The sequence below is a fragment of the Macrobrachium nipponense genome, chromosome 22 (assembly GCF_015104395.2).
Source record: "Macrobrachium nipponense isolate FS-2020 chromosome 22, ASM1510439v2, whole genome shotgun sequence".
Classification (NCBI taxonomy): Eukaryota; Metazoa; Arthropoda; class Malacostraca; order Decapoda; family Palaemonidae; genus Macrobrachium; species Macrobrachium nipponense.
This window is the reverse complement of record NC_087213.1, coordinates 66,759,034-66,782,828: the sequence shown is the minus strand read 5'-3', so window position 1 is coordinate 66,782,828 and position 23,795 is coordinate 66,759,034. Positions and strand designations below refer to the sequence as shown.

The 23,795-nt window shown below is 39.5% G+C and overlaps 1 protein-coding gene across 5 annotated transcripts in view; it reads right to left on the bottom strand.

Annotated features, from left to right (window-relative positions):
- Positions 1–23,795, bottom strand: part of LOC135198771 (sushi, von Willebrand factor type A, EGF and pentraxin domain-containing protein 1-like) — an 810,178-nt gene that overhangs the window by 531,018 nt on the left and 255,365 nt on the right. For all 5 annotated transcript variants that reach the window (XM_064226685.1, XM_064226687.1, XM_064226686.1 and 2 more), the window contains 6 exons: positions 22,977–23,152; positions 20,441–20,528; positions 19,868–19,983; positions 11,925–12,128; positions 11,509–11,685; positions 8,702–8,826 (listed from right to left, as the gene is read on the bottom strand). In XM_064226685.1, the coding sequence (XP_064082755.1) occupies positions 8,702–8,826; positions 11,509–11,685; positions 11,925–12,128; positions 19,868–19,983; positions 20,441–20,528; positions 22,977–23,152 (886 nt within the window). The remainder of the gene's footprint in view (positions 1–8,701; positions 8,827–11,508; positions 11,686–11,924; positions 12,129–19,867; positions 19,984–20,440; positions 20,529–22,976; positions 23,153–23,795) is intronic.

Genomic DNA, 23,795 nt, shown 5'->3' with positions numbered 1-23,795 from the left:
TAAACACTTACAAACAGACGTTTGGAAGCTTTTTTTTTGTTTGTTTATTATAGTTAATGGTTACTTAATAATTATTTGAAATAAGTACATGCAATACATTTAATAAAAAAATTGTGAATTAGATATCATACAATATAAAATAAATCAGACTGCCAACAAATACATATTTTTTAGAATCTTCTTCTGTGTTTTTTATTATACGTTACGTATACGTATGTTTCATTATAGCTGTCAGTAACTCGGTATCTCCATTAGGTAAAGATAGAATAAAGAATGGAAATGAATGGTTATTATACTGTTTGGTAGTTTCATTAGTTGAAGAGAGATACTAATGACAATTTATGGCTTACTGTGTGCTAGGAAAAATGATTGCTTGGCGCTCGTTCGATACTTGTAAGACGGGTAAGAGCTGAATGTAAACAATCGATTGGAAGGTTTGTTTTTTGTTTGTTTGTGTATTATAGTTAATGATTAATTAATAATTATTTGAAATGAGTACATACTGATTATTTATACATTTTATTGGCATATTCTAAGCTTTTAGCTCTTAGGTTTAGATGTCAGAATCATAGACTAGGCTACAGTAGCAACCGCTAACATAGGCTAGGCTTATTGCTAAGGGACATATGCTAAAGTCCTAAAATATGCAGTAAAAATGGGGTTGAACATTACATGCAGTTGAATATTACTCAAGTATGTACAGTATTTTGCCTTCTTGGAGTCATATTTCTTCCGTCGTAACCCTAGAACATGTGTTTTAGGCCTGGAAATATAATTTTACTGGGTGTTTTTTGGAGGGCTTGGAACGGATTAGCCATTTTACATGTAAAATGTGTTCCAAGATATGAAAAACTCATATACGAAGGCCGCCTCGGAACGGATTAATTTCGTATCTCGAGGTACCACTGTGTGTGTGTGTATATATATATATATATATATATATATATATATATATATATATATATATATATATATATATATATATATACTATATATATAAATAGAAATAAATATATATACATAGAAATATATATATCATAGAAATATAGATATATAGATATATATAGATATATACAGGCGGCCCGTGGTTAATGGCACAATTGCTCAACGGCGAATCAGTTTTATGGCTGTCGTCAAAAATATTCATTAAAAAATAAGGTATTTTTACGGCACAATTTTCAGTTAACAGCGCCACTAACGCCGTTGTCTAACGAGTTCATATATTTGTAGAAATGCCCTTCAGACCATAAAGGTTATGCAAATTATATTAACAAATTTTATAGAAAGTTATTACATAGGTATTAGGGTAAAATATATGCCTCTGACGCTGTTCCATGCCGAAAATATAGTTACATAAGTGCAAACGTAGCAATGGATGTGTCGATTTATAAATATTCATGCTTTTATGCTTAAAATGTGTATGAAAATGTATTACTGATAGGTATTTTTTTTTCTGGACAGAAATATGATACGCTTTCGAAACTGCCCTTCACACGTTATCAAATACGATGTTTTTTCATGTTCTTTCTTGTGAGTGCCGCCTGCCATTCTTCCGAAATATCGAGTTAAAAAAAGTGGAAATTAGCGATCGATGTGTCGATTTTATAAATGTTCATGCTTTATTGTTTAAAATGTGTATGAAAATGTATTACTTATAGGGTATTTTTATTTCTGTGCAGAAATATGATACAAAGGCCGCTTCTGAAACTGCCCTTCACGTTATCAAATATGATGTTTTTTCATGTTCGTTCTTGTAAGCCGCTGTCTGCCGTTCTTCCGAAAATATAGAGTTAAAAAGAGAGCAAATTTAGCGATCGATGTGTCGATTTTCAAAATGTTTATGCTTTTATGTTTAAAATGTGTATGACAATATATTATGTATAGGGTATTTTTATTTTTGTACATAAATATGATAGAAATTAAGGCAGCCTTTGTAACTACGCTCCACGTTGTCAGGGGATGTTTTTTCTTGTTCGTTCTTGTCCGCCACTCTTCCAAAAAATGCATGGTGTTATTCTATTCATTATGCATCTTTTCCATAAATCATTTGGAAAGTCATACATTACTTCACTGTATTCAATAATATTGTATGTATTCTCATATTACTGTATTATAAAATACTACGGAAAGTCTAAGCCAGTATTCCACGGAGCGGCCAATGTTGTGGTTTGAAATCAGCTGATGGCAAATACAAGTTTGTTGCGCCATATTTAACGGAATTCTGAGCGAATTCTCTTCCTTCTAGTTAGCATAAACAAATATCTAGATACTTGACTTATATGAGACAAGGTTATTTTTCCTTATACAACGTGTTTTTAGGTGGAAATATGAATTGAATATGTCTCGTTCAGAATGTGACCTACTTTTTTTTGGTAACAGATTACGTGGCAGCATGTTTATTGCGTAAAAAAATTATGTGATTCCATTCGCAATTCTCCTTTATATCATCGTAATACGAACTTTACGTTATTTATCTTATATCGGCGTGAAACCAACAGTAAAATGTGTTCTTTCAAGCACAGTAGTTTTGATTAAAATGATTTTATCTACGGTTGTGTTTGATGGCATATGTTTACCAAGACCACCACTGGAGTTTTATCCTTGTTGCCGATGTACGATTATAGTCAATCTATAGCGAATAAAGTTATTACATTAAGATATCTCACATTCATGCCGGGTGGCGAACAGATCCACGACTGGACGCCCCCACAGGTCGAAGAGCCTTTCCGCCACTTCTGGGTGAAGCGACTATTCGGTCCCAATCACCTGATTCCAACGGCTGAGCTTGTCTGCCACTACGTTCCTCTTGCCTGGAATGTATCTGGCCGACAGCTCTACCAAGTGAGCTACTGCCCACTTGTGCACCTGCATCGTCAACTGGTGCAACATGAGACACTAGGCCCCCGTTTGTTAACATAGGCCACTACCGTGGTGTTGTCGCTCAACACCACTGAGTGTCCCATCACTCGTTCCCGGAACTCTTGGAGTGCGAGAAACTCAGCATTGAGTTCCAGGATGTTGATGTGAAGGTGCTTGTCGTGATGGTTCCACAAACCTGCAACCAGCAGCTCTTCCAGGTGTGCGCCCCAACCCTCAGTCGATGCGTCTGAGAGCAGCAGCATCTCCGGAGGAGGAGTGCGGAGAGGCACTCCTATTACAAGGTTCCTGTCGTCCAGCCACCAGGCTAAGTCCTCCCTTACTTCCTCCGTAAGAGGAACAGGGAAGGACTGAGCAGCGCTCCTTTAGTCTCCACCTAAGAGACCGCAGGTGAAGGCGCCCGTGAGGGACCAACTTCTCTAGTGACGACAGTTGACCAATCATTACCTGCCACTGCTGAGCTGGCTGCTCCTGTCAAGACAGGAACCGTCCGGCTGCCTCCCTAAACCTGCTGATCCACGAGTCTGCAGGGAAGACTCACGCTGCTACCGTATCGATCAGCATGACCAGGTACTTCATCCTCCGCTTGGGCTCGAGATCTGACTTCTCGATGTTCACCATGATCCCCAGATCGCAACAGAATTCAAGGAGTCGATCCCTGTCCTGCAGCAACTGCAAGCGGGAGCTCGCCAGGACCAGCCAATCGTCGAGATACCTCAAGAGACATATCCCAGCCGAATGGGCCCAAGTTGACACCAGCGTGAACACTCACGTGAACACCTGTGGGGTGGTTGAGAGATCGAAACAATGCCCTGAATTAGTACACCGTCCTGACGAGGATGAAGCGGAGGTACTTCCTGGAGGACTGATGGATGAGTATTTGGAAATACGCATCCTTCAGGTCTACCGAAAGCATGAAGTCGTTCTCCCTGATGGAATCGAGCACTGAGTGTTCTGTTTCCATTGTGAACCGAGTCTGGCGAACGAATTCTCGTACAACCTTGACAGGTCGTTTGCTCAGCATGGACTTGACTTTTTGCTGAAGCGCTACGTCCCTGGCAGAACCAGGAATGTACGTCTGGATGTGGACTGGGTGTGAAGTGAGGGGTGGCCATGACTTGAAGGGTAGCAGATATCCCTCACGAAGACATCCACTACCCAGGTCTCGGCTCCATAGCGCTGCCAAGTTGCCCAATGGCTCGCCAGGCACCCCACCACTTCTGGCAGCAGGTGAGGGGGAATGCCGTCCCTAGCATTTCCCCTTCTTCGACTTCCTCTTGGCAAAACCTCCTCCTCCGGAGGTCTAGGAGGAGGGCTGATGCGCGTTCCTTGCAGAAGTCAAAGGCTGGGTCTTTCCTCTCAACCTCGACGCAGAAGACGTCTTGGCCACAGAGGAAGAGCTAGCTAAGCTCCGAGGCTTGGCTGCAGTTACACGAGACTGCCCAGAAGCCTCCGAGACTGCCTGATGTACTAGGCAGTCACTGTCTTCAGTGCACCAGTTCCACAGCAGCGTCCACCATCTCTGGGGAAGAGAGAGAACGAACCCAGTAACGGTCCGTTCCTTAGGCCCAGCGCTGTCTCACACCTTGCTGACCTGGTCACTCGAGCGAGGACTGCGTCCCGACGTCTCAGGACCAGGTTGGCCCACAGGTTGACCGTCTGATGGGCGAGGTAGGAGATGGCCCTACCTCCAGACTGACACAGTCTCTCGAACGCCAGGTTTCCTTCAGGAGTGAGGTGTCCTGAGGAGGCTGTGACTCTGGACACTTTGAGGGACCACTGTGACACTCACGAGTGAGCGACCGAGACGGTTCCCGGTGCAGAAGCGGAGCCTCTGGCACCCGGAGAAGAGGTACTGGCAGTAGCCGATACCCCTTCGGTCCCCATCTTCTTCCTTGTGGATGGAGAGACGGGCCCCGTTCCCCAAGAAACAGGAGCAGCAACACCACAGGCAGAAGCGGAGACAGCAGGATCTGGAACTGGAACTGGTGGATAGTCGAGCGGGGAGCTTTTCAGGCACTCGAAGTCAGGGGCTGGGGTGAGGACTGCAAACCCAGATGAGGGTTGCATCACCTGCAGCGGCACGAACATCATCGGGGCCTGCACCGAGGCCGATGGTGTTACCGACATAACGTGCTGGGTGTATACCAGGTGCGGCGAGGCAGCGTACCCTGGTGTCAAGATGGTCATCGTCGTTCGCGTCACCGGGCCATGCGTCACTGGAGTGGCCAGGTGTAGCAGCAGCCCCTGAATGCTGGGAGTGCCCGGAAGGCTCAGCGAGTGCCAGACCTGCTGGAGGTCTCCACCCGCGGCGGCAATCGAACTTGAGGAGCCAACAGTTGGGTTATTAGGGGGGGTTCCCATTCGCCTGGGGGGGGGAAAGATCCCAACCCTGAGCGGACGGAAGACCCCGAGTACAACTGAAGATCGGGGTGTCGCGCCCCTTCCTCTGCACTTAACAGGTCAAGGGAAGAGGCAGAATGCGACACGTCCCCCAAAGGGGAAGGAGCCATACGAGGGAGCTGACTAGGAGGGAGGAATGAAGAAAATGTATTGGTAACCAGAGGTGTCGCTGGAGAGCTTTCCGACGACACCTTGGCTACTTTACACACCTTCTTCCTCCTCTCGTAGCGCCCCCACTGCTCCTCCAACCACAAATCACATAAATCAGAACGCTCGGCCCGAGAGCATTCACGTCCTTAGCACCAAGCACACAATACATGAGGATCCACATCAATGGTCTAAAGGTCCCACACTTACCGCCCTCCACACCAGGGCATACTCTCTGCGTGGCTGGGGGGCGGGGGGGTCTCTCCAACTTGTGGCTTTGCATGATCAATTCACCACAAGTAAGCAATAACAACGAAAAAACAAATACGTAGTACTTACACATTTCACACCGCAAGTACTACAGTAAGGAGAAAAAGCAATAATGAAAGAACTTCGTATTCTCAAAGATATAAGAAAGTCTCACAACGATGGCGGCCAGAGAGGTGAAGACACGTCTGTATCCAACAGCGGCCGAAAGCAAAGTGGAATGTTTACCTCCAGTCGGGCGGGACTCCCAACCATCGGATAAGCAGTTACTATCGAACTACCTTGTTAGAAAGCTTAGAACTGGTCCAGCTGCACTGTAAGTATATTCCATATGTAAACAAACGAGGGTTTGTTTTACGTGTCGGAACAACTCGCTTTTATCACTTTTCTACTGAAACCCCTTTGTCCATCATTGGTGCACATGTTACCCCGTGACCTGTCCAAGATTAAGTCTTCATTGATTATTTCATTTAAGCACTAGAGTTCCTCCCTTAGAGTGTGATAGATAAAATTGATTAACTGTAAAATTGTGCAAGACGTCTTTATTTTATGTTGTGGTTAATCTGGGAATTCATTTCCAGATTTCCTGAGTCCGTGCTATGTCTCCTCGCAAGCGCTTCCTTACCGCAAGATACCTATTATCAATTTTGGAAAACCAGCATTGCAGTACTGTGTATGTCATTAAATGAGGAGTACATGTACATACATATATAATATAAAATGAATATTATAATATATAATACACATTATAATATATATATAATATAACACATACACACACACCACACACACACACATATATATATATATATATATATATATATATATATATATATATATATATATATATATATATACATATACATATATACATATATACATATATACATATATTTATATATATATATATATATATATATATATATATATATACATATAAGGTGCCTATAATAGAGTTATGGCGCCATAACATACTTAACAGAAGCGCCAATAACTGGTTATCAACACCATCACCATTAACTGAAACTTGGTGCTATTATATATATATATATATATATATATATATATATATATATATATATATATATATACATACATACATACATACATACATACATACATACATACATACATACATACATATATATATATATATATATATACATCTATATATATATATATCTTCTATCTATCTACCTATCTTATTACAGGCAGTCCCGGTTATCAGCGAGGTGCTAATAGTAAGCAAAAATTGCCATTAACCAAAACTCAGTGAATTATGGCAAGTATAGCACCAAGTTTCAGTTAATGGTGATGTTGTTGATAACTGGTTATTGGCTCTTCTGTTAAGTATGTTATGGCGCCATAACTCTTTTATCGGCACCTTATGGCGCCAATAACCAAAACTCGCAGTATTATGGCACCATAAATTGCCGATTTTAGGGCAATAGCCAAGTGCCATAAAACCGGATCACCATCGTTATTGAGATGGAATGATTATTATCAGTACTTTGGGTGGTAGACCAGCATGAACGGCATATCCCCGTCAGCCTAATGTTGATTCAGGAAAAGGCAAAGTTTATTTGAAACCTTGAAAACAGAGAAGGCAGAAGAAAGGAAAGTGAAGAGTTTGGGGCTAGCACCTTCTGCAGGTTCTGCCTCTCCAGACTCACGTGCCCCGTATCTCTACCATCTTCCTCCACCCAGTAGCCTAATCATCCCCCTTTGCAATGCCCACTATGCAAGCCAACCACAGGTAAGAAATAATTTCTTTTTATTTACCATACAATAAATGTAAGAATAATATTTACTCTTGTACTGTATGTATGTGCTCAGGAATTTTCTCTTTTATTGATCTTTTTCATTTTATTGATTCATATCATTACATCTGCTTAAATTCTAACTTAAGGGAAAACTGGTTTATGTCCTTGCCATAAACTAAGACCCTACTATACAGGTACTGAGATTAGTATTAAGAATAAGTTTTAAATTAAAATGTGAAAGAGAAACTAATACTAACTAGAACACCAACACTGTCATTTAATATATGTAATATTATGTCCTTTGAAATATTATGTTATGTAATGTCTTTATGAAGGGACCCAATTTCATAATTCGCAATCAGCTTTGTTAAAATACTACTAAATAATAACTTTCCCTCCTGACTTTTAATAAAATCTTATTATACAAAAACTACATCTAATATATACAGCGAATAAAATTTTCATTAAAAGCTAAGATTTCTCCTAAGTTATGACTAGGGTTTGCATGCAGGAATGTTATGTAAATATCAGATACTTTGCTACAAGAGTCTGAAGAATCTATGATCTCAAGTTGTAGCACAGTAAGATACTAAGTAAGGAACATACAAATGCGTTTGTACAAAAGGATCTTACGGAAATGTTATATCAATGTGGCAGAGGAATTGATGTGTGGCATTCACAATTGTACCCTCTGCCTGTCCATCAACCTTTCATTCCCAGCAACCTTTACTTTGAGCCAAACTTTGAAAACCAATGGGAATTTGGAATTAACATCCCATGATTGGAGTGCTCTCAAGGAATTACGGTCAATAATAGCATTTCTATCATCACAGATTAAGATGTATGTGCACACAAGTAAAATGTCAATGTTCAGCAATAAAAACTTAGCACCAAACAGTTAAGGAACTGCTGTGTTTGATTTCAGGGAAGACCATCCTACAAAAATGATAGCATCAGATTTGGAGCCATCAGCATAAACAGGATTACGATTTACATGATGCAATAGAGGTTCTGAAAATATAAAATAAACTTCCTCTCATATATTGTTAAAAAACACATAATAGCATTTAAAAGGACTAACTGGCTGCTTCACAGCAAAGTATCAAAGAGGCACACTTGCTAACCATTTTCCTTACTGGTTAAGTTGCCGATAACGAATTTAGGCTACTGTAAGTAATAAGATTTTATGAACTGACAGTTTAAAAAAAATTACACAATTTTCAGCTGAAAATCAAGCAACTTACAAATGGTGTCTGGATGTATAACCCATCAACAGTACAATTGTACCACAAAGTAGACCCTACTGTTGCTATTGTATTCTCTTGACTTATCATATTAGCACCAGGTAAAGGCGGTGGGTCTGTACAAGCTGTAATTTAAAAACATCCATTACATAGGTTTCTTTAAAACACACACCAGTCAAAATAGTTAAATTATACAGGATTTTCAAGTATATTAGGTTACAAAATATATGCATCAAAGGCTCATTTACTGAAATTCTTATTTCTGGTCAAATTCACTGATGCCAATTTTCTAAATTATGAGAATGAAAACTTTCTAAAAAATGCAGCTCACTATGTGCACATTACTAGGACATATTAGTGGATAGTGGCAATTTGTACAGTGCTTCATTGTATTTTTGACAGATAACAAAGAAACATGATGTGTTTTACAATGAAACAAGTTTTTATACAAACATTAATCATAATTAGCCTTTAATCTGTGCGAATACAGACCCAGTCTAACAACTTGAAGAGATGAAAGTAGAAGCAAAAGCCCTATGGCTAACCAATACCTCTCCTTCTTCTATGACAACCCTTATCGGTAAGTGAAGGGAAGATGAGGAGGCCTCTAAAGACCATGATTAATGGGTTGGCATTGAAGCTTGTTTTACAGAAGCTTTCTTTTTGTTATAAGTTACTTGTCAATCATAAACAATCAGAAATACCATTTAGGAGGTAGGAAGACTTTCCTGAACTGAACTGTACTCTTAGAAGGCCAAGACACAAGTTGTCTAATTCCTGTAGATGGTAGAAAGTGGTGACAATGACGACATAAAAAAATCTCGGTATAACAGTTTCTGAAGTAATGGATTAAAAGGATGCAACCCCAGACAAAACGCACACCCAGCACATAAGGTGTAAAGGTCGGTTCTTCAAGAAAAACCCCTCAATGTGTGCTACATGGAAGAAGGATGACATTATGAAGAGGATGAATAACTAGTGTCTCCTAACCTGTAGCATGACTCATCCTGATAATTAAACTCAATGAGAGACATCCACAGATACTGTGGTACAAACATGAAAGCATTTAACATAAAATTAGTGCGGCCAAAGGCTAGCGCTAAGAATAGCAAAGAACTCTTGATAATACTATACAGCAAAGAGAAGGAATACTTAGACATTAAGGGTGTTGAACCTGACCTGAGTGAGGTACCACTGAGAAAAATCTAACAAAGCTTGAACAGAAAAAGGCCTAAGCCTAAAAGGAAAACTCATTGGAAAAAAAAAAGTACAGCTAAGCTGGTCCAACATTGTGTGACTTGATGCTAGGCTGATAAAGTAAGAAGTGAATGTACTACTACTGGTGCCATGAGTTCAGTATGTGAAGAAAGGTGCAGCACAATGTAAGATGAGACTCAAACATCATTCCCAGTGATGACAAGAACTTTGTGAAGAGCACTGGGGAGTTGTCATTGGGGAACAGAGGACTACTTGGACAAGACTAGAGATTCACAGGCAAGGCAGCTACAACAGTGAATAGGAAAAGGCCAGAAGCGCCAAACATGATGTTACTCCTACACTACTGGTTGTGAAAAGAATGTTGATGATCTTTACGTGACAGTAGGATCATGGGCATCCTGAAAGAACTGCAGGACCTACTATTCTGATAAAAGAGAACACTGAAGTACAATTGAGGTACAGTAATATTATTTCCTGAAGGTTAGCACAAGTGAGAGGAAGCTCAGAAATTAAGGAAATCATTAATACATATAATCTACCAAAGGTTAACTAAAGTGAAGAGAAGTGCACAAATAAAGTAACATTAACTCAAATAGTGTGAAAAAAAACATTAATATAAATAAAGTAGCAACAAAGCAATGAACCATTTCCACAAACAGATAAAAAATATATGTACTGTATATTGTTAATAAGCTAAAAGAACTTGCAGATATGCAAAAAGACTATTCTCTGAATATCCAAGCTTTCAGTTTGAATGCATAAGTGAACATGGAGATTGTTGATGTTCAAAATCTTTAACAAGGAAGATATTACATACATTAATAAAACAGGAAAAAACTGGGAAAATGACAATCCAAGCAGAAAGGGTACAAACTGAATCAAAAGGAAAAGAACTTGTATATGCAAAAAGATTAGTAGTGCATACTCATAGTGGCGTGTGGGCGATTCCAAGAGCAAAAAGGTGGGAAAAGCAAACCTCATGGAACACTTATAACACATCTAAGATGGTTAAAAGTATTCAGTTGTGAACTACTGAATAGTCTTGAACATGAAAAAGTACACATATTAAATGAATAAAACAGCATGACTAATAAACTCGACGTAAATTCTGTAAGTACTGCATACTACAAACTCCACAGGAGTCACACAGAAAAGGGAGAGGCACTGGTTAATCTTCAAGTTCATGTGACTGTGTCTGCCTTTGCAAAGAATACAAGTTTAAAATGATTATATGAATTTCATATAACAAATACAATTATATAAAAAAGGAACTAAAATTAATTCTGATTCATAATGATTGTCTAGTGGTTATGGTTACCAGCTCATAATCATTTAGTTTGGTGCACGTTTGATTATCATATACAGTATTTTCTTATAACTAAGCTACATGAATTGCATGTGAGTAACACAGTATGTGAGTATATTCATTGTTTTTAATGAGTTTGTACATATTCCAAGCTGTACAAAATCAATATTATCCAAGTCAATGGGTCATATGCTATTCAATACATAACTGGCCTGCAGAAAATGTGACAAACTATACATCTTTTTCTTCAATATACATTGCACAGAACAGTATTTCAAAATACCTGCAAAACATGATGCATTCTGCCACCCTGTGGGAGTACATCCTAAATCCTTCTGAGTGACATTAATAGCAAAGAAGTAATTTTCATTACAAGTTGCAAGAACTTTTGTGCCCACAGTATATGGACCTGGTCCTATGCTGACGGTCCCTTGGGTAACTAATGGTGTTCCAAGGCATACTGCACGTCAAAGAAAAAACACCTAGGTGAATTTTTAAGCCTTAACTTAGAAAATAACTAATAAGCATATCACAGGTACTTACATACACATATTTCAAAATAAAATCTATTCATGAGCATTAATTTTCACTGCCTTTTCATATGTACTGCCATAATATGGTTCACAAATAAGTGCAAAATATTTAATTTATTAAATTATATTACTATTCACTTTTTTTTTTATAAATCTTATATCTTACCAGTGCAGTCTTCAATCACAGTGGGCAGAAATCTAAATTCTGTGTCTGAAACGTTGCTGCAGGTAAGTATCTGCTGTGTAAGATCTGAAGGAGTACTCATATTTTCTGGACAATAAAACACAATGTTGCCACCTAAGTATCGCATGTCAGATTCACTGATGTTAGTTATGAGGTTAGAAGGAGCAGAGAGCGTTTCATTGCACACTAAAAAACAGGAAGAAGTAAATAGCACAGATTAGATTCATATATACGATTTTAAATGTAACAATTAAATATTTTACTATTATCAAATGTTGATTAGTAATTATTTTTTTCTTTTCTTAAAAAAATCTTGATGACACTAGAAAATTTTTTTTATAAAATAAAATGTTATATATACTTATCTAGTATATAATTACAATGCTATAGTACATAGTTTCCACTCATACAGCAGCTTAAACTAAAAATTTTGTGGGAAGTGCTTAAATATAGGTAGTTTGTGTAGGTGGAAGCCAGTTCCATTAACTGAATATTGGAATGACCTAGCAGGCAATCCTCATTTGTTTTATGCCTTAAGTCCATCACATCAGACAGAGGCGTTTCAAGACACTTTGGGGCCCAGGGGGCACAGTCCCATTTGGGGCCCTTCTTATCGGGTGAGGGGTGCTATAAGCTCCCCAGGAACATTTTTAGAATATGAGCAATTGTAGGATCATTTTAAAGGCACTCGTAAATGCAAATTTCATAAATTTTATTTCTTAAAACTAGGTGTACATTGAATAATTGAAGATCCTCTTAATCCAGTTAAACATAATGATAAATGGTAAAAATGAGGATAACAGTAATGTACTCTGATGGCGATATGATGCGGTCCAAATATGAATGGGACACTTGACCATTTTGGGGCTACTGGATTTAGCTGTCCTGTCATAGCAGCAGCAATGGTCAAATTTTGCATTTTGGGGACCCACTCACTTTGGGGGCCAGGGGGCAATTGCAAACAGCCCACCCTCAGGAACCCCACTGACATCAGAGGGGAGGAGGGTGGGCTCCAATCTGTAATTACTTGGTAAGTATACATAAAATTTAATTTTACTTTACAAATGTCATTTTTATATAAATAACTTCCAAGTAATTACAAAGCTGAATTCCACATTAACAGGAGGTTGGATACATGGACATAGTATTCCATACCAAAACATTTAGTCATGTAATGAATTTAAAATAGAAAGTTGCTAGCATTAAATACAATGTTTGTTGTTCTTATCAGTTGAGAGAGCCTGCAGTATAAAACTGCATCTGATTGTTGCTCAACTTAACCTGTAGTGGAATGGCTGTAAGACAAGAGTTGTCTTTACTCCAGTGGGAGCTTTGTAGCAATGGAGTACTCCAATGGCTACCCATGCATCAGTGGTGCATCAGTGGAAGTTATGCAGTGAACTTGAGTATGTGCCAATCTTCCGGGAGGGATTTTCTCCCACATTTCTCCATCCCTAATTCTGGGATCTATTGCAGATCTTAAAATAATTCCAGTTAGGTGTTCGAGTCTCAGGACAAATTCTTTATGTAATCTTACACTTAAGACTACAGTTTTACTAGTTTTAGCCATAACTATGCAAAATATTGTCATAATAAGAAGTGGGAAAGTATTGGTCTATTTTATATTTCTGTTTTTGTGGCAATAATGCAAGCAACTTCTACCCAACCTCTTCTTGTACCTTTATTTGCCACTACACCCATGCTGGGTCAGCATGAGAGCAAGGATGCCCCCTTCTTTGCCCTCAACTTCTGATAGTGAGACAGACTTTCTATCCACTGGAATGTGTAGGACATGAGTGTCCAACACCAAAACACTATTTAATTCTGGTTATATAAAGTCACATTAAGACTGAATGTTAGTACGTATCTCCAAACTTGCAGAATCCAGCTCTAAAATCAAAAGATGAAGATGTTTTGGTGTGTCTACACTGCTACACTGTAGCAGTCACCCAAATACTTTTAAAAGATTCTCCTTTTGGGAAAAGACTCATAAATCCTTTGAATTATTCTCAATTGACTCTTAGCTCCTAACCAGATTATTACTTCTCAAAAAAGAGAATTTCCCTGAAAATAACTACTTTCTCCTCCTCCTAATCTTAGTCATTCATCATGCAATGGTCGGCGGGGGTACGTATTTCAATGCTCCAAATAATGATTATGTACTCCAGTCCCACCAGCTCAATCCTTCTGCATTACATTATATTACAGTTGTAATAACGTTGAGCTAGCCATTCCAGACCGTTGTTAGCCCTCAGAACTCTCGGACTTCCAGTTAGTTGTTCAGTAGTTTACTCTCCAAGTCCTTGGGAATCAGTGTCTGGATAAATGCAAAACTCTAACAAAATAACAATTCATGCAGCTGTAAAATAACGACATTTCATACCAAACCAAATAGTTTTTTATGAAATTTTTTGGTACTAACCTATCACTTTGTAAGGTTACCTGCTCTCTGCCCAACCTTACACAACTAGTTGATTGGTCTGATAACAGAGGTTCTTAGGAACCAAGATGTAAAGATGGAAAGCTAGATTTTCTGATCTTTTTAAGCACGTCTGCAAAAAAAGTTGCCACATCAAAAGGTAGTCATAAATTGCAAAAAGAGCCAACACATCTAGAGCCAGTCAAAGTGATGTAGTATAAAAATACTCAATGTTGTTTAAAAAGTTAATTTTCTCACTAAATAACTGTTGTAACTTTCTGCTGCATCCACATTTCGTGTGTCATCCACATTTCGTGTGTCAACTCTCAATGCTTTTCTGGGCCTTCCAGCTGCTCTTTGGCCTGCTATTTCCAGATCTACTTTACTACTCTTCTGACTGCCTACTTTTATACTCTTTCAATAACATGCAAAAATCACTTATAGCTTTAAGACCTGGTTCTGGTTTCCAGCTTCTGGACTAAACATCTCTCAACAATTTAATCATCATTCTTCTTCATCCAGGATATTGCTAATTATTTTGTTGCTGCCTTCTTAATACCAACCTAACTGTCCCATTTATCTTTGATCCTCAATCCACCTACCTTGAACAACTGAGTATATTCTCTTCATAGCTTCATGACTTAGAAATGGTGAGGCATGTTATATCATTCACGATATAACCTATAAAAACCACTATACATACCAGCCTATACTGACATTCCTACAACCATACCCTAATGAAATCTGTTAGCTGCAAGAAAATTTATTAACGACTCAAAACTGTTGCTCTCCCAGAATGAAGTGACGGAACTTCCTGGATGAAGGGTGGATTGGAACCTGAAAGTAAGCATCCTTCAAAACTACTGACAGCAAGAAGTCGTCATCTCTTATCACTGTTAAACTGTCTGGGGAGTCTCCATCCTGAACTTTGTCTTCCTTAAAAAGTGATTCAGTGTGGAAAGGTTGATCACTGGTCTCCAGTCCCTTGTAGCCTTTAGAACCAAGAAAATCAGGCTGTAAAACCCCGGTGAAGGACGGTACACTTCTTCCACCGTACCCTTGTCCAGCATCTTCAACACTTCTTTCCAAAGAGCAAAGTACTTCTGAGAGCCATGAGCATAGGTCAGATTGAGAAGGGGTCTGTCTAAGAGAGGGGGAGAGAAGTCAAAGGGTAGTAGATACCCCACCCCAAAGGATGTCCACTATCCACTTGTCCACTCCATGCAACTATTATTTGGCCCAATGGCCTGCAAGGCATCCTCCTACCCATAGCAACAAAGAGGGAGAGTCGCCTACTCTACCGACGACCTCCTCTGCCCCTTCCTCTAGTTGCCCTCCCAGCCTTGTAAGGGCAAGATTTAAAGGCATGATTTTGCTGTCTTGATTTTGAGGCTCTCACAGAAGTCTTGACAGGAGGAGACAGTCTTGCCTGCCACTGCGGAGGAGGAGGAGAAGGACGAGAACAAGCCTCCGATTTAGATACTGCCTGACATACAAGATACTGGTCATGCTCAGTCTATCTTGTAGTGTGTTAATGCCTTGGTTTCAGACTGAGATGGCTCTCTGTGATCCAATAGGTCCTCAAAGTTCCTTCCCCCTCCTCTCGCATGGCATAGGAAATATTTTTCCACCAATGTGGTTCTGCTGATGTCCAGTCACCTTAATTCAGACGTGATCTACCTTAAGCCTTAGTATCCGATCGCTGTCGGTTGATTGCATCTTCTAAATGAGTTCTTGGAAATAGATGCTGCCACTCAAGGAGACTCCCATTTTCGAGGGCCGGCAAGGACTCCAAATCTACTGACCCCGCCCCCTTTGACAAAGTCACACTAAGATGGTCTTGATATCAAATGGCCTTAGCACCAGACTGCAATAGCCTGACAAAGGAGGAAGAACTAACTGAACCTCTCCCTCAGCTCAATTAAATGCTATCCTGGCTACCACAGTGGACCACAAATCCAACCAGGACACAGTCTGGAAGATGGTAGCAGCAGTAGCCTCTATAGCCAAGGCCTCTTGTGAAGAAAATGAAGGACCTTCAGACCTGACCTAATCAAGGGTCAAACCAGGCTTCAGGTGGATCATGTCTAAATTAAGGTGATGGGACATCAGCAGAACCACATTGGTGGAATAGCACTTCCTATGCCGGGCAAGAGGAGGAGAAAGGAACTTCAAGGACCTATTGGATTGCCGAGAGACATCTTAGTCCGAAACCAAGGCATTAGCATACTGCAAGACAGACAGAGCATGACCCAACAAGGGAAGCTCAAATGAAGCCTTCGTATCTTGCCTTAGACCTAGCAATGCTTCTATACCAATAGGGGTCATAGAAGACCGAGTCTGCATTCTACTCCCAAGATTATTGAACACATGAATGAGATCAACAACCTCTGAGAAAGACAGAAACTCCTAGCTCTCTCCCTCCTCCGGTTCCAGCAAACGAGATCGATGATGCGAAGAAGGCTTGAAAGGACCCTTTTCCTTCCCTAACAGCACTGGAGAGGCATCCCTAGGAAGCCGGGCATCATGCCTCCCACTAGTTGGAGTGGAGTCCCTAACTACTGAAGATCAAGAAACAGAAGGGTCTGGAACACAGCCATGCGACGAAACCCGTACATGGTCTCAACCCAAACCGCGTACGTGCCTGTGCAACGAACCATGTACATACTCGCAGGACATATCATGTACATGGACGCGCGATGAGTCAAGTACACGGCCGTGAGACTACACACGAGCACGGTCTTGAAACAGGAAACGACACCAAAGCGAACTTCCTGAAGGAGACTGATTCCTAAGGCCCCGGTCTTTGGGAGGCAAATGAGAAGCATGTCCACAGACCAGAGTCACCTCACATTCTTGACCATCAACCACAACACTGCAGATGGAAGAATCCTTCGAAAGTGCAAGAGACAGTGTCATAACCAGTACCTTCAACCTCTTAATCGGAGCCTTATCATCTTTACAACAAACTGGAATAGGTACAGGAGACAAAGATGGTTGAGATGGATAGCTAGCACTCTCATGGTCACGTACATGTACATGTAAGGGAGAGACACGGCCATGTAGAGAAGTCGGCGCGAAGCACTACTCTCACTTGCAGAGGACGAAGCCACAAAGTCCATAATTCTCCGACGTTTGACTCTGAGGGCGAGGATGAGAAGGAGATGAAGAAGCAGAGGGAGTTGGAGGAGAGAGCTTACTCCCTCTGTGGGAGAGGAAGAATCACTCCTACGACTCTTCTTGCCAGAGAGAGCAGACTACCTCTCGAAAAACAGAGTCCAGCCTCTTGACCATGGCTTGAAACAACGTCTCTGATGGCTCAGTGAGAGGTAGAGATGTCGCCATAGGCGAAGGAGATGACGTCACAACAACGGGAGGAAGAAACACCACCACAGCTGATGTCATAGGCTGAGAGGATGCTGGGACTGACGTCACGACATCTCTAATGGCAGTGCTGGTCGATGGCCTCACTGGCGGAGTGATAAAGGGCGTCCCAGTCCGTGTCGACAATGACAAAGGCATCCCGCTAGGAGGCAGCACACAAGAGGCAAAGGAGTGTAGGCCTGGAGGTGGGGGTACGAGCAGCCAAGAAATGCAAGAGTAGGCCATCCAAAGAGGGGGAACCCTGTAGGCCTAGAGATGCCCTAACAGCTGCCACCTTGCTTGATTTGGAATCTGAAATAAAGGAAGCAGAAGGTGAAACCTCCTCCCTCTCAGGAGGGACATTATATCCAATGGGAGAGGGGCTACATTAAACGTAACCTCATCCTGAGCAACTCCTAATACTTCCATCAATAAACAGATGGAAGAAAAGGAAGGAGACAGCGGTACAACTGAAACAGAGGGTGCACTTCTGGAAGAAGGGGATGCCGGAGCTGAACCGTTTGAGTGAGGAGGCAAAATAAACCCTCCCAGGAAGGACAAGTAGAAACTCTACACTGCTCCCCTTTCCTGTAGAATGTTCTCCACTGCGACACAGGCCAGGAACGACATTCCGGGCAAGGATTAGCAATGGTACAAAAACTAGACCAGCACCTACTGCATGTTGTATGGGGATCTATAATGGTAGAAGCTAAAAATCTGGAGCACAGAAATCCCTGAATGCCTGGGCACATGCGTTGACAAGGCCTAAAAGAATTGGAGGACTCCATGATAACAACAAAGCACACACACACACACACTGAAACAAAAGAAATCACAGGCAAACAAAGCAACCAGCTTGGGAAGAGAGCGCTAGCGACTACTCTCCAAGGCGCTCAAAGAAAGACTGATGCATCATGAGATATTATGGACGAGTTATGAAGTTCCATTTGACAACGTCTGAGTGAGAGAGAGAGAGAGAGAGAGAGAGAGAGAGAGAGAGAGAGAGAGAGAGAGAGAGAGAGAGAGAGAGAGAGAGAGAGAGAGAGAGAGAGAGAGAGAGAGAGGGTGTAATTGCTGTATGGATGGTTAAGGACTGAATTGGTTGTTGGCAGGTTCTGGGCTGTCTGCCTGTGCTGTTGGAGTTTAGAGTTCTGTGTTTTCAGTGAGTTTTCAGGCAGTGATATTCAGCTGAGTTGTGTGTTTTTGTTGTTATTTGGTGTTGTTAAGTTAGTGTTTTTGCTTAGAGTTGTTGTGCCCGTGCTGTTGTGATTTTTTCTGTTGTTTGTGCAGTGGTCTTTTGTTGTGTTGTTGTGTTTTGTTGTTATATGTGAGGTTGTGGTTGTGTTCCTTGGTTGGTTGTTGTGTTGTTAGGTTGTGGCCGTGTTCCTTGGTTGGTTGCTGTGTTGTTGAGTTGTGGTTGTGTTCCATGGTTGTTGTTGTGTTGTTGTGGTCCTTGGTTGTTGTGTTGTTGTTGGGTTGTAGTCCTTGGTTGTTGGGTTGTGGTTCTTGGTTGTTGTTGTTGGTATTTCTGTGACCTTGACCGCCGGACAGCACAGGATAGCCCTGGAATACCTGGAGTTGGTAAGTACATGTGTTTTGTGTTTGTTTGTTTGTTTTTGTATAGGTGTAGGTCAATTGTCCTGCGTGTTTTGTTGTGTAAAGAAGAAAGTGTGACTGAGGGTGGGTTTGGCAGCTGGAGTGATTAGGTTAATGTGGGGAGGGTTTTGCCACTTGTTTTTTTTAAGCTTGTGATCCCGCCACAATATGCCTGGTCAGTGACCAGCTTCCACCTTGTATATGCATGAGTTGCCAGATGCCAAAGATTTCTTGCTGCACAATCTTTGATTGTTTTTAACTGGTTCCAGCTGGCACAAGAAAATTATCCATTGTTAAGACCAAAGGATTGTTCCCCGTACAAACAAACTACTGCCCAGGTATTTCATACTCCTGTTTCCATGGAGTCACATTTCCCCATCATGGCTCTCAGTGTGTAAAACTTGTTCATTTATATACCTATTTTACATTAGATGAAATTCAATTGCACTACAATTAGAATACTAGTATGTATAGCATTTGCAAATTATAAATGCATGTGCTAACCTTGTAAAATATTTTAAAAAACTAAGCTGCAAGCATTACTTACCCTGAACATGAATACAGTCTTGAACATCTGGGTACCATTCCCCTAGCTGCCCTAAGCATCTTATATTCTGCACTGTTACATTTGTATTGCCACCAACAAACCAGCCATCAGAACAACTGAAATATTTAAAAATGAATGACTATTCATGTTAATTATTTCAAATTAGTCTTGAAGTTTCCTTATACTCTATATGAATATTATTAGAGATTAAGAATAAAAATGTTCTTTTTTAGCAGACAAATTTTTCATTTTTACTCATCTGATGTTTTGTAATGTCATTTGTGAAGAGACATGAGACCTATCTTCCCATCTTCCTACATGCTCCATTCTATTGATGACATTTGAAAAAAACTTAAGTATTGTATGCACAGTTGCTAAGCAATCTAAAAATAAATACTACTGTAGTATTACCGTATCAGAAAAGTACTTATACAAAAGCAACCTTGGAATTATCATACTATGAACAAAATAAAACCCAGTAGAAAATGGTATTAGTAATAAAAAACTAGTATATAAGATATATTATATTAATTTGGCCTCCAAAATGTTTTTCTAATTTAAGTTCTTACTTACCTATAAACTGCTACAGCTCCGACTGCATAACTTGTCAATTTCCTTGATACGCTGCCCAATGCAAGTCTAGGGGTAGTTCTACAAACCGCTAAGAAATAACATCATATGTTTGAAAAATAACATTTAATCAATATGATGAAAAAAAGAACACAAGTATACATAAATGCTAATCTAATATTACTGTATAGTTAAGTTCTGTAACAATTTCAAACAAGGAATAAAAAGAAATTTTGTTGAATTTAACAATTAAATTTAAACAGTTCTTAAGTCAAATGTATACCACATCAAATTTATACACACTACTGGATATAAATAACAACCATAAATACAGTAATTGCTCCTAACTGTATCCTTAGTAAAAGTACTTCAAGTATTTGTTATAATAAATTTGTAAGGTAATTGTCACATAAATTTCAAGAATGTTAATGATCATTTGTTGCAAAATCTATTTTTACAATTACCTTATAATTGATATTCACAAGTTAATCTTGAATATGTACAGGCAGTCCCCAGTTTATAATGGGGGTTCCGATTTTGCGCCGCATCATAAGCCAAAAATCGACATAAACCACCACTTCATCGAAAATCATAAACAGTCTACAGAACACTTTGCTTTGGGTGTACTATTGTAAACAGCATTTTTATTGAGTTCATTAAAAAAATCCAGATTTTGGATTGGCATTGTATTGTAACCATGGAACATGCGTGTAAACTAGGAAATAATTTCTGATTAATATATTTGAAAAGTATCATAACCTTGGAACATTGTAAGCAGTACTTGTACAAGCATTCTTAAGACAATCATGTCATAATCTACGTTATCCTTGCTAACAAGTTTGCTGCTCTTGTCATATTTGTTTGATAATAAATCACAGCTTGAAAATACAGTCAGAACCTAACAAAGACCATTCCAGGTGTTTTAAGACCACTCACACATCCAACATCTTTTCCTATATGCTGCGCCACAAACATTTCTCTCTGCATTTCACAGTATAATACACTTTAATACTAAATTCACTCAATCTACCAGTCCTAAGATGAAAACCATTTTTAAAAAATGATGCCTCATGTTTACTATAATGCAGTTCTAATCTTTTTAACTATCATGCTCCCTTTTTCTCAGATTCATACAATTTCCACTATTATTTTGAAATAGCATCTACATTTCCAAAACCAGGTGCCCTTAAAAATACTTATATTCCATCATCACCATCTCTAAATCTTCAAAGACCATAAGGTATTTCTTTTAAACTTCCATTCCTACTTTACCATTTCACATTTTTCTTTCAAAATCACAAAAAATATAAAAAAAATAAAATCAAATGATTCATCAACCTCCACATTTCATTGTTCCTCATCAATCATTTGTACTAACTAATATCCTGATTGTTCGTCTTGAACACAACACTCCCTTACAAATAATTCACCTATTTTAGCCTTATTCTTGCCCAGTTTTCCTTATCATAGTATAATCCTTTAATGCTAATATAGACAACCAATCCTTTTGTGGAACAGACACTATTAAACATTTAGCTAGGGTGTATAGAGAATGAATAATACACAATAATTATGTACTGATGAAAAAGCAGATCTAATATTTTTTTTGCCAACAAAATTTTATCAAAAACATCAAACCAGCAAGGTTCGCCCTTAGCAATGTGAAATAAGATCTCTCCAAACAATTCTGAGGAATAATCAAATTGGAGTGGCTGGATGACTAACATTAGACAGAATGCAAGAACTGAATGAGAGATCTAACAGTAAAATACATAAGAACTATCTTGGAGGTATGTACTGAGTTTGACTAATAAGAAAAACCTTTAAAAGAAAGTCACTGCTATACTTACATAGTGTAACTGCTTAATCTGAGATAATAATGACTATTCTTCCAGGTCACAGTAGTAGGGGTATATGTACATACTTTGTGGAGAAATACTAACATCATTCCATCAGAGAACGAATTCTGGGGTTACTCTAGGATCCTGATACTTTTCAGACTTTATAAGCAATGATACTCAGTAAATCCCAGACATTGTTTATTTCTCTGTGGACTTTTGTCAAAACATCACCACATGGAATTAATTCCATATCAACTTCCATTCAAAATCCTGGTGCAATCTTTCTAGGAATATGTAACAGACCTGTTAAAGTACCTTTAAACAATTCAGCTTCCTATTCCTTTATATTTCTTTAACCCAAGATTTACGAGCAGCAGCTCAAGCTGTCCTGACTTATTAAAACATCATCTGAACATGGTTTTCATCAAGGCAGACTAGAGGAGTTAATATTATTTATATTAAGTCATGAGTACTGCGTTAGGTTTCATGCAAATTGCTATGCCACTATAAGTTATTCTCATCCTCCTGTATTAGGAACAATATAACCTATATTCTAATAGTCTCTCTTAAGATTAACCTTGTATGAGTATCGGTAATACCAACTACGTTCTCTCTCTCTCTCTCTCTCTCTCCTCTCTCTCTCTCTCTTTCCTTCCTTTTGTAAAGGGAAAAGGGATTACTAAAGCATTTTCACTAACTTTGATATCTTGGGTAGTGGCAAATGGCAGTACCAGCAACACCTCCATCTACTAGGTCACCAATGTAAGTTATTGTATCATTATCATAAATGATAAAGCGGAACCACTGATCATCGGGAGATGACGGCAATTGGGTCGCCAGGTTTGGATCCACTGTATCCAATCCTCCAACATACCTAAGAAAATACATTAGCAAATAATATAATGAAGATGAGTAAAGAGTCCTTATTTTTCATTAATGAAAGTATTTAAAACTGTAACTGTATTAGAAGCACCTCCAAAATGTCATTAAAAAATACTATACAAACCAACTGCAAAGGCCAGATAGTAAAAAGTATATATACAGGCAGTCCATGGTTATGACCATTGTTGATTATTGCTGATAACCCGAAATCGCTGCTTGTCTAGCAGCGAAAATGGGCAATTTTTTGGCGCTGAAATACGCCGATTGCCCATTACAGCGCCAATAATCAGGTACTGGTGCCGATTCATACCTAACGGTCACCATTAACCAGCTATTGGTGCCAAAATCCAGCTATCGACGTCAATAAGGTTCGAAAATCACTGATAATTTATTATCATCGATTTTTGCTTATCATCAAGCCATTGGAATGAATACTTATGGCACCAAGTTTCAGTTAATGGCACCACTCTTAGGTATGTTATAGTGCCATAACTCTATTATCAGCACCTTACGGCGCCAATAACTGTAACTTGGCCCATGATGGCACAATAAACCGCCTATTTTATGGAGCTAGACAAGTGCCATAAAACAGGATTGCCATTAACCAAGTCCGCCAATAACCGGGGACTGTATAC